Genomic DNA, 17,909 nt, shown 5'->3' with positions numbered 1-17,909 from the left:
GGGCGGGTGCTCTCCCGGGCAGGCCTAGCGGGGCAGGTCACTGCTGGGGGAGCCGCCTCCATGACCCAGTAGAGCAAAGATTAGCAGAAGGAGGATCTGAGAATTCCATGGGTGGCAACAAATGTGATGCAGGGGACGGTCAAGAATGAATGGAAGAAATGCCTTAATAATGCTTCTTAATCCTGACAGAAACCACTGGATCTCATGCCTTTTGTTCCAGGGGTTAGTTGGTGCCACGCAGAAGCTCGATTTGTGCAGAGGGTGTGGCCAGTGGCCTCTTTCCCTCCTTCTTCTCAGCCTTTCTGGACTCTAGGCTTGGCCTCTGGGCCTGGGCCTGACACCTCTGCTCTCACACAGGGAGGACCCGAGGATGCTACCTCAGCCCTTTCTCCTCCAAGATGGTCCTCCCCCCTCCCTCCCAGAGCCAGTCACTCTGGACCTCCTAGCTCCCTGGCAGACTGTCCACATCTGGACAGCGACCACTGGCCATGAGGCTTAAGCCGGCAGCAGCTCAGAGGGAGCCTATAGGAACAGGCTCCTTGTCTCCACATGGGAGACTGTTCCTGAAGGCCCCCGCCTTTCACCTGCTTAGCAAGTTTGACAGAGTCACTGGTGAGTCGGGTCCGAAGCTGGGGGTCCAGGTGGGCAGCAGGAGCAATCTCAACCACTTTCTGGTGCCGCCGCTGGATGGAACAGTCTCGCTCGTACAGGTGCAAAATGTTCCCGTACTGGTCTCCTGCGGTGAAAGGTAAACCGGCCTCAGCCTCTCCAGGGACCAAAACACTTCGTGAACACCCCCAGCCCCCACACAACTACCGCGGCCAATCAATGCTTGCTCCCAGCGGTAGGGGGCAGCCAGGAGGGAAACCGCCACGGCCAAGGCCTGAGCCCTTCCTGGGGAAGGGTCTGCCGGAGGGACAGCTCCTGGAGGCCAGCCGTCGTGAGCCCAGAAAGATCAGGCCTGCTCCACTCCTGCCTTGTGCTGTGGCCCCACAAATGCCCCCACTCACCCAGGATCTGCACCTCGATGTGGCGTGGCTTCTCAATGAACTTCTCCACAAACAGTGCGCCATTCCCAAAGGCAGCCAGAGCCTCCGAGTAGGCCCGGTTGTAGTTTTCCTCCAGCTCCTAAGAGGGCAGGCAAGGCGAGCAGACATGGGGCCCTGAAGCTCTGTCTCACCTTCTGCAGGACCACCCCCTTCTCAGAACCCCAGGGTCTGCTCTTTGGGTGGCCTCACGGCCTGGGGGGGCTCCCTGCTCTGCTCCCAGCCCTGGGCTTCTGCTCACCTCATAGCTGTGCACGACCCTCATGCCACGTCCCCCGCCCCCGTAGGCGGCCTTGAAGATAATGGGGAAGCCGTAGGTGTTGGAGAACTCATGGGCCTCGTGCAGGGAGGTGATGGGGGCGTCTGTGCCAGGGACCACGGGGACACCTGTTGGAAGACAGGCATGTGGGTCCTCCCTGCCCAAACCCGCCAGCCCCCTCCTCGGACAGCCCCTCTTGAGGAGCCGTACGGCCCCCAGTGGCTCGTCCGCCATATGCACCTGCACTGATGGCGATGGCCCGGGCCTCCACCTTATCTCCCATCTTGCGGACGACCTCAGGGCTCGGCCCAATGAACCGAACCCCGGCATCCTGGCAGGCCTGGGCGAAGTCCGCGCGCTCTGACAGGAACCCGTAGCCAGGGTGCACCGCGTCCACATTGTTTTCCTGGGGGCAGGAGGGATCAGAGGAATGAGGCATCTCTCAGATTCCTTCACACAAGCCCAGACCAAACCCTGTGGCTCCCATACCTGCCCCCATCTCACTCGTTCCATTCACTCATTCATTCACCCAGTCACCTATCCACAGCACTTACTGTGGGCTGGCTTGGGGCCCGGGCCCAGCAGGGAAGGCACGGGGTCCAGGCCCAGCCCGGCTCACCTTGGCCACCTTGATGATGTCTGGGATGTGCAGATAGGCCTGCACCGGGGCGAGGCCGCGGCCGATGAGGTAGGCTTCATCTGCTTTCTGCCGGTGCATCTGGCCTGTGTCCTGCTCCGAGTAGACAGCCACGGTGCGGATGCCCAGCTCCGTGCAGGCCCGGAACACACGGATGGCAATCTCACCTTGGAGGAAAGGGGCAACAGGCCAAGACGTTAGATTCCTGGGTCCTTACAGAAGCAGAGGCGGGCGGGGAGCTGGTGTACAGGGCAAGGGCAGAAGAGGGACGCTAAGGCTGTGCTGGGCTCCTCTCACTGGGCCCAAGGGCACTCACCTCTGTTGGCCACCATGACCTTCTTGATGGGCTTGTACTCCAGGCGCCGGACGTGTGGGGAGGCAGCAGGGGCAGTGGAGGCTCGGCGGATCCCCAGGAGCCTCAGGCCCCCACGGATGGTTCGGAACTTCAGCATCTGGAAGTCAAGAGCCGGGTTGGAGCAGCCTCGGCACAGAGGGTCTCCCTAGGAAGAGTAAGCGTCCCACCCCAGCCCCGCGGCAGCCCCACACAAAAGCCAGCACCCTCTCCCTCCTCAGTTCCCGGTCAAGCCCAACACTCCCTGGGGGGCTGACTGGCTGTAGGGCAGGGCGCAAAGTCAAGCCCAAACAGAACCCAGCCCACCCTAGTGCCCTGACAACTTTCATAACACTTCAAGCTCTCAAAGCAATCCTGGCAGTGAACCAGAGGCCCTGTGTTCCCTCGCTGTGCATATTGTCTGAGTCCCCTTCGGTGCCCTCTGCGGGGCCCGGCAGCCCGGGTTTGAGAACCTCCCACACCACGCTGGCCCCCGTGTCCCTCCATCAGGGTTCCGCCTGGCCAGGCAATGAGGGTGACGACAGATCTCCCGAGGAGCCCCCCTGCACCAGTGCTGTCTCAGGAAACCATCCAAGCCTCCACTCAGACTTCAGAAGTGCAGACTTCTTCAAATGGTGGCAGAAACCTCCTCTTCTAGAGGCCACTTAAAGTGCAGCGATCTTCAGCTATTACCGTGCTATCTCCCCCTCACAGATCCACCAGCAGCCCGATCCTCTGAGATCTGCCTCAGATAACCACCCCCCACCCCCACCCCCGGGGAGGGAAGCTCTTTCCTGGCAGAGCTTCACGAACCCACCGCCTTGGCCATCGACGGCATACACGCCAGAGAGCAGGCCTGAGGTACAAATCTCGCCTCATCCTGGGCACCGAATGCCTGCTCTGCTCACGGCCACAGGCGGATCTGCAGCTGGGACAAGGCCCCGTAGAAAGAGCCCAAACCACCACACGGGGTCAAGCCAAGAAGAGGCAAAACGCTCCTTTAGGACAAGCGTGGCAACAGAGCAGTAAACAGAAGCGGTTAATGAACCCTTAGCAGTTTCACCTCAGGAGAAAACACAGACAGAAGAGAATAGTGAGGTGGCACTTTGCCTATTAGATTAGCAACAGTGTTGTGCAATCATCAGGTTCAGCACTGGTAAGGCCTATGGGAGACAGACCCGCAGGTGAGGTCTGGAGATCAGGGCAGCTCTCTGGAAAGCTCCCTGGAAACCCTATCAGGAGCCTTTGAAATACTTACACCCCTTGGCCCAGTCGTTACCATTCTAGGAATCCAACCCAAGGAAATATTCTAAAATGGGAACCAAGATGGGTGCAGAAAGATGCTCAAAACAGTATTATTTACAGTAGCAAATAATTAGAAACCACTTACGGATCCAACAGGAAGACATCTATACAAACAGACATTATGTAGCCATTAAAAATGAGTGTTTCAGGGCACCTGAGTGGCTCAGTGGGCTAAGCGTCTGACTTCGGCTCAGGTCATGATCTCATGGTTCGTGAGTTCGGGCCCCACATCGGGCTCTGGCCTGACAGCTCAGAGTCTGGAGCCTGCTTCGGATTCTGTGTCTCCCTCTCTCTCCACCCTTCCTCTACTTACATGCGCGCTCGCTCTCTCTCTCTCTCTCTCTCTCTCAAAAATAAACATTAAAAAAAAAATGAGTGCACAGCTCTGGTGACACAGGAAATGCTTATGCTAGAATGTGATGCTACAGAAATTTAAAAGGTAAAAATATGATTTCATGAAGCTTTTTTTTTTTTTAGGCAAGGAAATCAACTGGAAGGAGCTCTGTCAGCACATCACTCACTCCTATGTTCTAGAATTGGCTCAGTGTTGGGTTTTTTCCTTCCTTGTGCTTCTCCAGTCTATACTTTCTCCACCAGAGATGTATTATTTACAATTAGAGGCGCAATGAAGACATACAGGAGAGAGAGAAGATCTTTGTAGAAAAAAAGCTAAGTAGAGCACCCGAACCGTCTCCCCGAGGGAGACAGAGAACTCCGCGATGTCCTGTGAGACGAGCTGCCAGTGAACGAGGCTGGGCCCTCTCCCCACAGCACGGTGGGGCCACCTCACCTTCCGCACCTATTGCCCGGGAGAACCGGCTATGGGTCTTCCTCACCTGTCTACAGGTGAGCAGCCTCACAGCAGGTGACACGGGCCCCAACAGTCACAAACCTCCAGAAGTTTCCAGGGAGGCCCAATCTTTTCTCCCACCTGGGTGGGTTTGCTCCTACCATGTAGGAACTTACCCACTGCCTCGTGTTAAATGCCCCCTCACACTGCCCTCTCCCTTTTCCAGAGACAGAAAGGGATCCCTGGAGGCTAGGTGGACAGTGGGTGCCAGTGCCTCCCAGCTCACAGTGACGACACAGGGAGCCCGAAAAACCCCCAGGCCTCGGTGGCCATTCCACACACATTCTAGTGTTGGATCCTCACAGATGCTGCAGCCAGGCCTTCCCTGGCAGCTCTACTTTACAGATGCAGAGCCGGGATCTAGGCGGGAGCCTCCAGATGCTCCTGAAGCCATGTCCAAGCAGATCAGGCCGTGGGGTGCAGGAGAGAGCCAGGCAGAAGCTCACAGAGAGGAAAGGTCAGGGCCTTCTTGCCAAAGCCAGAGCAGTGGAGAAAGAGGAGTAGAGAGCAGCCCCGTCTAGCTGCTGGCGGCCCAGTGCTCAAGCCTGGAGTCCACAGGCCTGGGACTGCCCCCCCAGTAGGGTCCCCACAAGCCGTGAGATCTGGACAATCAAGGCCTCGTTTCATCATCTGTGAAACCGGGCACCCCCACTCCCAACCTCGACAGGTCGTCCTGGGGATCGCCGAGCCCGGCGGTAAATGCTGGGCCGCGATCACCATCTTCCCACCATCCTTTCTTCCCACAAGAGCACGGGGACAAGAAGGAACCGTCTCCATGCAGCCCCACACAACCCACGCCCCTGAGCCCCCTCCACAGCACCAGGCCCACCGCCCCAGGGCACCTGGCCCATGCGCAGTTAGACCCGCACTCAGGGGGTTGCAGTGGGCCCTCCCCACAGCACTCACTCTGCACCAGCCAGGGGCCCACAGCTGCTTCTGCCCAGGGAGGCCACGGGCCAGCGGCTGCTCCGCCTGAGGTCACTGGCCCTGGCATACACAGTGCTCAGGCACCAGGGTGCTGGAAGCCTAGGTGGTGGCCAAGACTGAAAGCAGGGTAAGGGACGCCTACGGTGGCTGTGGGGCCCAAGGCAAAGGGAGGCAGGGAGGTTGGGTCATGCAGGCAGTAGGTGATTCACAGCCTCAAGCTCGCTCCCTTGACCCCCTGGGGCCAGGAAAGATTGCAAGGCAGATGATCTGAGGCAGGACACGAGCCAGCAGGGGGACAGCAGACAGCCGTGAGTGATTAGGACCTGCTGCCACTGGAGGTTAAAGGCACAGAAACATGGGTGAGCAGGCGGGGCAGGGTCCGGAGAGGCCAGTCCGGACAGAAGGCACCAGTCGTGCTCCCCTCAGAGCCTAGACACAGCTGTGCAGCTCCATTCACAGCTGAGTCACATGTGACCCCGACACCCCCCACCACCCCCAATGCTAGGCTTGGGACAGGAGGACACGGGGATGAATAAAAAAATGTCACCCCATGGGGCGCCTGGGTGGCTTAGTTGGTTAAACATCCGACTCTTGGTTTCAGCTCAGGTCGTGATCTCACGGTTTCGTGAGTTCAAGCCCCACATCGGGCTCTGTGCTGGCAGCCAGGGGCCTGTTTGAGATCCTCTCTCTCTGCCCCTCCCTCATTTGTGCGCACGCTCTCTCTCTCTCAAAATAAATAAACTTAAAAAAAAAAAAAAAAGTTACCTCATTCCCAGAACATCTCCACCCTTCTCAGAACTCGGCTAACTCAGCACCCAGCCTTTCCCCTAGTCAAATTCCACTCTCCTCCCAGACTTGACCCCTGGGGGTAGGGGAGTGCAGGGTCAGCTGCCCGGTGCTTCCTGAGGCCTTTCCAGAATCAACTATAGCTGGGGGAAACTGCAGGGCAGAGGTCGGCTTCCTCGCAGAGCCCTCTCTTCTGCGAAGCGGGACACTCGTGGGTCATGTGTGTGAGGAGTCCTCTCTGGGTATGTTGAGTTTGAGGGTTCTGGGACGGGCCAAAGGGAGGGGCTGAGTGGGCAGACTCCCACTCCTCCCTGAATCTCGCCCCGTCTCCCACCCCTGGAGGGAGGAGAGGCCCCTGTGCAGTGCTTGGGGCTGGGGGAAGTGGAGGCCGGAAGCTGTGCTGCTGGAGGCACCCGCAAGACCCACCAGTAGAAGCAGAGCCCCTGGGGCGGGAGCGGAGGGCAGCGGGAAGGCCACGGAGCACCAAACTCCCTTCCCGCAGCCCTCCCACAGGGGCTGCCTCTGGCATGACACGGGGCCCCTCGCCCAGAGATAAACCCTGGCGTCACAGAGTGTGACCTGAGTGCCAGCTTCTCACAGTGGCACTCTCCCCCAAACAGCCTCCAGAGTGCAGGCCTTCCCTCAGGCACTGTTCCAGGTGGCCTCCTTGTCATCCTCACACCTGGCAGAGAACAGGCAAAGGTGCAGAAGTGCTGCTCACGGGTGAGTGGGGTGGGGCTGGAGCCAGGCTCCCACCACGGGTTTTTGGTTGGTGGATGGTAACCAAGAAATCCTCAAGGTCATAGACAGTTTGAGAATCTCCGATTCCAAAGGCCTCGTTAACCAAACTCAGCATCTTGGAAAGCCCTCGTGGTGTCGCATCAGCAGACCCTCCCTGACACAACTGGAACCCTTCAGCAAGGGAGGCGCTCGCCCGGACAGGACAGCCTCGCTGGGCGGGCCTCCTCAGGAGGACAGGCCGCTCAGATGCTGCCAGAGCACAGCGGGCCTTGCTCCGGGCTGGTGATGCTCAGGGCAAAGTCTTCTCTGACCTCAGCGATGGGGACAGAAACGGTGAGTAGGAGAAAAGCAACCATCACCCGAAGATCTCATCCTGGTTTCCTCTCCAGAGAGCTGACAGTCCCAGAGAGGGCTGTTTGCTATTTTTTGCAAATGCCAGCTGACAGATCTCTTTCCTTGGCCTCGGGTTGTGCATTAGAGATGGGGAATAAGACGGCTTTGACTCTCACTTGGGACGTGTAAACAACGCCTTGCAGGCAAGCGTGAGGCGCTGCGAAGCAAGGAGTGTCTGGACACCTGCTTTCTCCCCGCTGCCTCTCAGCAGGACTCCACGGTTTCTACTTCTCCCCGAGCTTCAATTTCTCCTCCAACACTCATCAATACGCTCAGTGTTCCCCTTCCAGAAGCTAGTGATAACAACCAAGTCAGGAAGGTGCCTAAAGAACCTGTGGAAGGAGGCAGGGGGAAGGTCTGGACACCTTCTGCCCAATCTCGATGACCTGCCCACTTGGCTTCTACGACACCCAGCACTCACCACGCTCCACCTACGTGCCAGGCCGGTGCAGGCAGGTGGGGACACACGGTGACCAGCAAACCCGGCGGAGCTTCTAGCCTTTACCAGATGCTCTGCAAGTGCTAACTCACGTAATAGGCTCCTTATCGCTCCCTTGTACAGATAAGGAAGCAGGCAGGTGGGATTAAGTAACAGCCCAGGTCACCCAGCAGGCTGCCCTCCAGAGCAGGAGCTCTGATCTCTCAGGGCACATGGTGTCATGACCAACTAGCGAAGTAAGCTGTGGCCTTTATCAGAGGCACAGTGTGACAGGTGCTTGGAAACCAAAAACCAAAAAACCGACTCCTGATAAAAACTGTGTCACTGGCCTGAACTTCCTGCAGGGAAGCCAGTGGCTTTGCACTCCCCCCCCCCCCGCCCCCGAGGGCAGGCTAACAGCGCCAGCAATCATGTGTCCCCGATAAGCTAGGACAGCTTCACTTACTCCAATAAATCATCAAAATGTCCCTAGACATCTGAAGTCCCACGACTTCCGACCAAAACTACATCTCCCAAGCTGCCTCTTGCAACCCTGAGCAGCACAAAATTCTGGTGTCGAGCTATCATCGTCCAAACTGTGGTCCAGACAATATGACCACTGTGCTCAGGGTGTGTGCGCTCCCAGCCAGAGGAGCCTGCTGCGGCCCAAGTGTCAGGCCCCGGAACGTTCCTTCAAGGATCTGTACTGCGTCCACCCTAAATATCCCTGTTCTTTACACAGCACCTCCTGCAGCCTCAGAGGACAGCTGTGGGCAGTTGGAAACGGAGGCACATTCGGAAGGGAAAGCCATGGCCCTGCTTTGGGAGTACCTGGCTGATGGCAGTCTTAGAAGCAAGCCCACGGTCTGGACTGCCCACCCCCAGTTCCCAAGCCCCTTAGCACATCCAGGTCAGAGGTGTGTAGGAGGGCAGCCAGAGGGAGTGAGGAGAAAGGACAGCGGCCCAGAAACAGGCCTCAGGAATCTCCAAAGTAACTAACAAGATCCCTATCCATCTACTCTCCCGACCCTCCCAGCACCAGTACCATCATCGTGCTCCTTCCCGGGCCCCCAGCTGGCCTCAGCAGTGCCAGCAAAAGCAGGTCAAAACCAGAAGGAAGGAGTTCTTGGCAGTGGACTCCAGCCGTAGCAGAAGCGAGCCTCTGATGGGTGGGGCTGCTCTTGGGGAGTTTTCTCTCCAAGCAGCTCTGCACTGTCCTCAACGTGTCCAACGGGGCCCCAGGGCTGGCGGCCAACAGAGACAGATGAAAGGAAAGGACTCCGTTGGACTTTGCAGGCAGCAGCAGCTGGTATTGAAGCGCCCGAGAGAGGCTTGACTAAGGCTGAGACATCTGGGTAGGGGGAGCGGAAGGGAGGACAGGAAGACAGTGAAGGTGACAGATGAAGAAGAAAGGAAAGCGAGAATACCAAAGACAGAGACAGGAGTAAAAACAGCACGTGGCCTGGGGCCGCACAGCCGGCTCCTACCCTGAGAGGCCACTGTGGTTCAGAACCAGCCGACAAGGCTCCACAAAACCCCCACAGCCCCTGATTTAAGGCAGCAGGCAGAGGGGAGAAGGTGAAACAGCCACACTGGGACAAATGGCACTGTGTGGGCTGCTGGGATTTGTGGGCAGGGGGACGGAGCAGGCTCAGAGAAAGGAGGTGAGCAAGGGGTCTGGGCCTGCAGGGCAGCAGCGGGGAAGGACAGGGATGAGGAGGGGGCAAACTGGCGACACAGTGGCTGCCCTGTCCCAGCCTCGGTCAAGGGCAGGGACACTTGCAGGTTGAACACTGCCCCCTGGTGCAAAAGGAGAGCTACGGCCGACCTGCTTGCCCAGGTACCAGAACGTCAGAAGGCCACTTGCCCTGATTTCTCCACATCCTTTAGACTCACTCAGAAAGGCATTCCTGGACACCCAACCTCCTTGGCGAGCTCAATACCCACCCTGGGAAAGATCTGTCATTGTTCTTGCCACACCCTACTGTCCTGTCTGTGGAGGATGTGGGTGAGGTCACATCTGTCCTCGGAAAGGAGCAGTTAATGTTGTAATGATTCGTTCACCCACCCCACAAGACATTCTAAGGACCTTGGGGACAGGATCCTCAGTCTATTTTGTCCTTCACTGTTTCCCTAGCACTCCATACTGTGCCGGACACCGAGATTAAATGTCTCGGGAATGAATGAACAAACGAACGAATGAATAGGTCACAAGAGTTTCCAGCAACATTTTGGAATGCTGAGACAAAGATTAATGCGGCCTGGTCCCCACTAGGATCAGCACACACAAGTCAGCGGGACATACAAGTGCCCCTTACACACAGATTAGAGCCCAAAGTGTTGACAAGGATGTTTAGTTAAAAGGGCAAGGTCAGAAAAAGGTGGGAACCAGGAGGGCTGCGCAAGGCGACCGGCACTAAAGCCTCCATTCTGGACAGTGGCTGGATAGTGGCTTTTCAGGGAGATGGGACACCAGAACAGAGCAGGCATGCAGGCAGTCCAGGAAGCTCCCTGACCCCTTCACAGCACAGCACTCCGGCTGGAGAGTCACGCAGGACCTCCTCCCCACGGGCTTACCCAGTTCACCCTAATCCCAAGATGGCAGGAAGTAGATGCCACTGTATGGGCTGAACTGAGTCCTCCAAGGAGATCTATGCAAGTCCCAACCCGCAGCACCTCAGAATGTGACCTTAGTTGGAAACAGGGTCTTTACAGAGGTAATTAGTCAAAATGAGGTCCCCAGGGTGGGCCCTAAAGGCAATATGCTTGGTGTCCTCATAAAAAGGGGAAATTTGGACACAGAGAAAGACACAGGAGGAAGATCATGTGAAGACACATGGGGAGAAGACGGCCATGTGTCCAGAAAGATGCATCTGTAAGGATTGCTGGGAAGTACCAGAAGCTAGAAGATAAAGGAAAGATCCTCCCCTACAGCTTTCAGAGAAAACAAGGCCCTGCCGACATTGATTTTGGACTTCTGGCCTCCAAAACCGTGAAATAATAAATCTTTGTTATATGTTTGGGGACTTTGCTATGACAGCCCTCGGAAACTAACAGACCCAGGTTCCCCACTAATGGCCAGAACCTATAGAGACCCTAAAACCAAGGACCGGGGAGCACCGGTTGTTAAAGATGTCCCCTTCTCTCACCTGCTCATCCTAACAGAGGCCGCAGCAGGGCCCTGAGAGCTTGGAGCTGTTTGGGATCGTGATCAGCGCCCCCACCAGGGAGGGCCGAGTGGGAGGCAGCAAACACGAGCAGTGAGCAGTGCCAGCACGACCAGTGAGCAGGAAGACCTCCGGAGGGACACCGGGCCAAGTCTTCAAGGATGAGGAGGAGGGGGAGGTGGTTCAGGTGTGGGGCAGCTGGAGCCAAGGCAAAGGAGCAGCCAGCCTAGTGGATGTCCACTGAGGCCAGAGGCCAGGGTGAAGGTGCTCAGGGGAGACCAAGGGCAGACACGTGGACTCTGACGCCAGGTCAGGGGCTCGTGTGCACGGCAAGGGGCGTGGACTATATCTCCAAGGTCAGGAGGTGCCACCAAAGAAACCAGGCAAGGGAAAGAGACTTGCAATGTACAGGGACCACTCGGGTCGTTGTGAGGAAGCTGGATCTGAGGAGGCAAGGCTAGAAGGTAGCAAACAATGAGGAAGATGTTCTAATGTAGGCAAGAGATCGTGAGAACCGAACTAAGAAACGTGGCGCCATCGGACGGCCAGCACCTTTCAGATGAGGGGCGGCAGCCGCAGGTAAGGAGGACTCTTGGCTCCTGTTTTAAAAGCGGGATGAACGGTGGTGATGCCAAGTTAAAGAACAGAAGCGGCTGTAGGTAAAGACCGGTGAGGAAGAGCAACACTCGTGGCCCCTGTGAGGGCCATGCGGTCCCGAGTCCCCTGTGGTCAAGTCCTGAGTTTTCCCAAACTCCCCCCCACCCCATGATGGTTCCCTGTGCCCCTAGGACACGGGTGTGGAACCCCAGGAAGTGAGACCCAGGCAAGCCAGATGCTCTGGCCACCAGGCCCTGCAGAGGCTTCACCTGGGGGCAGGGAGGCAGACAGAGCCCAGGGAACTGGGGAAGGGAGGCCAGGCAGCACAGGGATGCTGCAAACCCCTCCCCTTCCACAAAGTGGCTTCCAGGCTGATGAGGCAGCAGGCAGCGAGGACCCCTCTCTAGGAAACCAGCAGCCCAGGGCGGGGCTGCAGCCACCAGCACTTAGTGGGCACCCGGGAAGCGGCTGCCTCAGTCTCCCCTCCAAGGCCGGTGGCCCTCGAGCCCCGCCGTGCTCAGGTTTTCCAACCCACATCCAACTCAGTCTTCAGCATGAATGGACAGCCAAGATCCCCAGCTATTTGAGGGGATCGCCCCAAATTCACCAAGACAAATGGGGAATAAAAAACAGGGAACTCTGGTAATATGGAGAGCAGATAGTTAGGAAAAAAAACTATAATTAATCTCTGAGAAGTAAGAGAAGCTATCGCATTGAGAGGCGGCAGCTATTTTAAAGGCAACGAGGAAGAGCTCTAGGAAATTAAAAATAGAGTTGCAGACATTTTTAACCATAATAAATAGAAGAAGGAGAAGACAGTCGAGGACATCGCCCAGAAAGCATAACAGGAAGACCGGCACATGGCAGTCCCGGGGCCAGGGACGTGCATTTCGGTGGCGGTGGCAAGGGCACTCTGAGGTGCCAGCGCGACACAAGTCACAGCTGGCAAAGGGACCGGAAAGGCTCCACCAGCTTCCCGCATGAGTTTGCTGGCCAGACCGTCACAAATCACTGCAGCCTTGGTGGCTTAAAGCAACAAAGATGTATTCCCTTTTCGTTTGGGAGGCCAGAAAAGTTCAGCATCAGTTTCATGGGCCCAAATCGAGGTGCTGGCAGGACCGTGCTCCCCCAGAGGCCTGGCCGTGGCGGGGGGGGGGGTGTCCTACCCCACAGCCCCCAGCTTGCAGCCCCTGCCAGCTGCCTCTGTTGTGGCCATATCCCTCCAGTCTCGGCCTCTGTGGTCACTTGGTCTTCCCTGCCAAGTGTAGCCTCATGCCTCTCTCTCCTGAGGACACGTGTGATGGCATTCAGGGTCCCTGGATAATCCGGGATCACCTCATGTCAAGGTCCTTCACTTCATCGCCTCTGCAAAGACCCCTTTTCCTTATAAGGTGCCACCTACAGGTTCTAGGGATGAGGACCTGGAGATCTTTGGGGGCCATCCCTCAGGCTACTACACTTTGGAAAAGGAGGAGAAGGTCTTCAACAGTGACACTGCGCCTGGGGCTACTTTTGAGGGAAGATGTCCTCCAACCTAGAACGCTCCACCCAGTTAAACTACCAATCGAGTGTGAGGGCAAAATAAAGACCTTTTAAGGCACGCCTGGCCAAGGCAAGTTCACTGCCCAGGAGCCCTGGTGCTGGGGAAGCTCCTGGGAGAGGGGCACTAACAAGACAGGGAAGTAAATAAACCAAGATGAGGAACCTGGGAGCCGGCACAGAAGGAGGTGAGGAGAGTTCTCTGGAAGATGGTGACAGAGCCCAGAGAGCCACCGCCTGAGACATCAGCAGAGGGAGGGGAGTTCCAAGAGAGGGCAGGAAAGGGGAGGGTTAAGTAACCAAAAAAAAACCAGGCTGCGTTGCCTCCAGTCCCTGAAAGAATGGAGAGGAGATGGCAATTTACAATTTAGGGATGAAAAAGAAGGTAAATAGTAACTCCAGGAAATGGAGAAGTCACACAAGAAAATGTTACCATGTGTACATTTGGGGTTCACCAATGTGAATATTTACTTGATTTTAATACTGTAAAAGCTAAAAATGTACTTTAACAAAAATGGTCGCCTAACCACGCTGGGAATGGAGACCGGGAAAATGGGTACACGTGGGGGGGCTGGGTGGGTGGTAAAATCCAGCTGGATCTTCCACAGCAGAAGCCCAGCCCACCACACGGAGTCAAATGCTCTGTGCAAACAGGGCGTAAGCAGCTAGGAGCAGAGGGTTTGTCTCTGGAAAGACAATCCGGGAGGGCGGGTCGGACAGGGGACTTAGTTAGTGGGGTTTTACAGGCCTCGTGACACAATTTGACTTTCCCAAGTGTCCACATGTGTTCTTTTGATAAAATTACGGTTAAATTTAGTAAGAGGAAAAGCACACTCTATGAACAGCTGCAATTTCTTTTGAGGTTCTTCCAGTCTAGCCCCCCACCCCTTTCCTCCTCCCCTGATCCCTAGAGGCTACCAGCCAGGTACTGGGCGGGGGGGGGGGGGGTGCTCCCCTTTGTGGATTTTACACTGATTAGACACATGTGTGCCCAGATCATACACTTGTGTTTTAATTTTTCCATAAATGATACACTGTCATTTTTTAACTCACCTTTTTCACCCAACTTGTTTGGAATCTTTCCACACTGGTACAAGTAGATCTAAATGGTTAATTTTAACAGCTGTATAATAGTATATGTACCACAGCTTATCCATGCCCAAATGAGGGACACAGGGGTGGTCTCCAAATTTTAGCTATTAAAACTGTGATGTATAGGGGCGCCTGGGTGGCTCAGTCGGTGAAGCGTCCGACTTCGGCTCAGGTCACGATCTCGCGGTCCCTGAGTTCGAGCCCCACGTCGGGCTCTGGGCTGATGGCTCAGAGCCTGGAGCCTGCTTCCGATTCTGTGTCTCCCTCTCTCTCTGCCCCTTCCCCGTTCATGCTCTGTCTCTCTCTGTCTCAAAAATAAATAAAACGTTAAAAAAAAAATTAAAAAAAAAAACAACTGTGATGTATAGCTTGACAAATGGATCACTATTGAAACTGAGGGACTGGTACCTGAAATTCACTGTACTATTTGCTCCATTTTTTATGTATGTTTGAAAAAAGCCATAATAATGTCAATTAAAATGTTAAAAATGAATAACCCTGAATCCATATATAAAACACGCAGGAATTTCTCCAGGGCCTACACCTAGAATTGGAACTCCTGCCTCAGATTGCAGGCACTTTCTAAACATCAATACTGCCCAACAGTTCTCCATAGCGGTTGTCCCAATAATTCATGCAGCTGCCGGAAGCACAACAGAATTTCTATTTCCCCACATCTCTACCAAGTCTTCTACTGTCAGACTTGTATTTTTGTCAACCTCATGGGCAGAAAACCATTTCCCTGATTATTAGGCAAGTTGGATATTTTCTCAAGGTTGCTGACATATTTTCAGGCTTTTTCTTTTGTGGATTGCCTGTTCATATCATTTGCCCCTTTTTCTGCTGGATTGCTTGTCTTCCTCTGAGTTGTAATAAGGCTTTACATATATCAGATATGAATCCATTCTCTATTATAGGCGTGGCAGTTATCTTCCTGCAGGGCAGAGTAGTTAGCAAGCTCTAGGAAGAGGAGAGAGTGAGGACGTGGGGTGGGCGGTAAGAAACGAGCAAGCTCAGGGAAGGGTTCCGTGGCACAGGTGAAAGACTGGCCTTGAAGTGGAAACGGAGCACCTCCCTCCTCTGAGACTGAAGCACCTACATTTGCTGGGACAGTCCCTACAATATGCAGGTGGTCGAGACCCAGTATCGCCCACTAACCTGATGCGCTGACCCGGCCAAGGCCTGAAATGACCACTAGCTCTTGCCCTGTGGCTCTCCAGGCTGAGAAGCCCGGACACCACATTCCAGGAGACACGACCGGAAGAGTAGCAGCCCAGGAAGACAACTCTGCAGACGGCAGGACTCCCTGTTCACACCCAAACTCCCTGTGAGCAGCAGCTGCTGCAAGAACCAGAATAATGAGTCCAAGCTGCACCACAGATGAGCGATACTCAACTTTAAGAAAAACGCCTGGCCAGTCGGAGCGGCCAAAGATACAGACTAGACGAAGCAGTGGCATTTCCCTCTGAGAGAGTTTCAAAAGAACTCAGGCAGTTTTCTGAATGAGTTGGTTTGGGTCACGTGACTTTTGGAAGAGCAAAATGTTAGCCTGACTGTACGACACTTCTTGAACTTCTGTTATGACCATCTGTCCTCAGAAAATGGGGGAGCATACAGTTTTATACCTGTATTTTGTCATGTGCCTACAAAATGCTGTCTTCATATTCTTTCTTTAGAGGAAAAACAGCAAAAGTTAAACATGTTTGGAGTTTCGACAATGAGTATGTTTTACGTTACAATGTACCAGAGATCAGAGACATGGAGCCCTCAGCACAACCTGGCCAAAGAACCAGCGAACGGCAAGACCGAGAACTTCAATCCCCTCCCACACCCCCGACTCAGTTCTCAACCAACATAAAACCAGCTGAGGGTGGCTGTTCAGTTAAAATCTGATTTTCAGATGAATAGCATTTTTTTCAAAGTGTATTTCACGCAATATTTGGGGCACACTGCAAAATTGTTTGTTGTTTACCTGAAACTTAGATTTAACTGGGCATCCTGGATTTTATTTGTATTTCACCCCACCGAGCCAGCAGTGCTGAGGGCCCGACTGGGTCTTAGGAGGAAAGAAACATGTCAGGAGAATTCTCAGATGCTGGCATCACATCAGAGGCAGGGGTAACACTGGTTAAGATGCCAGGGGTCCAACTGCCTGAGTTCAGATCAGGGCTCCACCAAGCTCACTGACTCGGGGCAAGCTGCTTAACCTCTGGCCATCAGTTTCTTATCATAGCGACGGCCATGGCACGTAGGGTTGTTGCAAAGATCAAATGAGTTAATGCTGGTGAAGTCTCAGAGCGGTGCCTGGTATATAAGCAGTCTTTATTATTATAACTGTCAGTTTCCAGTACTACAAGCTGGACTGCGAGGCTGGACCTGCTTCTGATGGACGGAGGTGGCAAGGGAGGGGTCGTGAAGGGAGAGCCAGAGGACAGCCGAGGCCCAGTCGGGGCCGGGGCCGGGGCCGTTCCTGGAGATGACACTCTGAAGCATGCCTTGCCGCCAACAGCCTCCTTATAACAAGACGACCTGAGAAACAGGGTCCGCCTGCCCAGCCACATCACGTCATCGAGAACCCACCACGAGCCACCCGCTGGCTCCTCGCCTCTGCTTCTGTCCAACTCTGTGCTCAGCGGCATAGCACTGGGAGGCCGCGGTCGGTCACAGGCGGCAGCTGTATACCACAGAAATCGGCAACCTCGACGATCAGGGCCCTCTTCTCCCCTCCCGGAGCCATCGCTGAAAGAGCACCGAGATGGCCCAAGTATGCCACCTCGATGCAGAGACAGACGGGGGTGGCTGAGAGAATGACGCCCCTTCTCCATTTTCCCTTTTGGCTGCAGAACTCAAATAAAGAGGCCTCTTTCATTTGTAAAAGCCTGATGTCCAAGGGCTTGATTCACTTAAAACATGAGGGTGAGCTAAGGAAGAAATGAATTTGGCACTCTCTCCACGTCTCAAGGAAATTCAGAAGCCAGGGGCGCCTCGGGGGTTCAATCAATTAAGCATCTGACTCTCGGTTCCGGCTCAGGTCATTATCTCACGGTTTGTGAGATTTAGCTCCACACTGGGCTCTGCGCTGATGGCTGTTTGGGATTCTCTCTCTCTCTCTCTCTCTCTCTCTCTCTCTCTCCATCTCTCTCTGCCCCTCCCGTGCTCACTCACTCTCTCAAAATAAACTTGAAAAATATTTTTAAACTTAAAAAAAAAAGTGAAGTTCAGAAGCCACTCTGCAACACCTATTAACCTGTGAGAATATCAAAATAAAAATTCTTTCGATAATCTCATTTAACAACATGAAAATTATTCTTTTGTTCCGACCGATTCCTTCGTTCGTATCCTTGAGGCCTTTTCTTCCCCTCCCTCTCTTCTTAACCAACATAGGCACGTGCACGTTGAAGTGTGAGGACTTAAAAGCTACTGGATGTACACATCAAACATCTATTCTAGAACACAACTTACCCCCCCCCCGCCCTCTTCCTGCTCCCCCAAATGACACACACCCCCAAAGCCCAAACCAAACACCTCTTCCTGTCTTTCCCAGGAACTCGGGCTTCAGTTGGGGGACCATCTTCAGCTCCTCCCTCTCCTTCACCCACCATCCGGTCAAGGAGGCCTGTCAATTCTCTTCAAGCCCCATGGCCTCCTTCCTTTCACTTCTACTAACACACCCTAGATCATCCCCCTCATGTTACTTCAACTACTGCAAAAGCCTACTAACCGTGACCAACCACTAACCTTGGTTAGCTTTACCTACTGATCCGTGCCATGCTATATACTAGCGATCGTCTCCCTAAATGCTCGCATTATTTCACTCTCCT

The 17,909-nt window shown here is 54.7% G+C and overlaps 1 protein-coding gene across 7 annotated transcripts in view; it reads right to left on the bottom strand.

Annotated features, from left to right (window-relative positions):
• The window catches only part of PC (pyruvate carboxylase), a 101,688-nt gene that overhangs the window by 21,008 nt on the left and 62,771 nt on the right, over window positions 1–17,909 (bottom strand). For 5 of the 7 annotated variants that reach the window (XM_047879003.1, XM_047879005.1, XM_047879006.1 and 2 more), the window contains 6 exons: window positions 2,259–2,394; window positions 1,925–2,109; window positions 1,546–1,711; window positions 1,288–1,433; window positions 1,011–1,128; window positions 585–736 (listed from right to left, as the gene is read on the bottom strand). In XM_047879003.1, the coding sequence (XP_047734959.1) occupies window positions 585–736; window positions 1,011–1,128; window positions 1,288–1,433; window positions 1,546–1,711; window positions 1,925–2,109; window positions 2,259–2,394 (903 nt within the window). Of the gene's footprint in view, window positions 1–584; window positions 737–1,010; window positions 1,129–1,287; window positions 1,434–1,545; window positions 1,712–1,924; window positions 2,110–2,258; window positions 2,395–2,842; window positions 2,928–7,545; window positions 7,551–17,909 lie in introns of those variants that run through there. The other 2 variants (XM_047879010.1, XM_047879008.1) reach the window with 2 other exon arrangements.

This window comes from Prionailurus viverrinus, chromosome D1 (genome assembly GCF_022837055.1).
Source record: "Prionailurus viverrinus isolate Anna chromosome D1, UM_Priviv_1.0, whole genome shotgun sequence".
In the NCBI taxonomy this organism is placed as follows: Eukaryota; Metazoa; Chordata; class Mammalia; order Carnivora; family Felidae; genus Prionailurus; species Prionailurus viverrinus.
The sequence above is the reverse complement of the archived record's forward strand: the minus strand, read 5'-3'. Positions and strand labels throughout refer to the sequence as shown.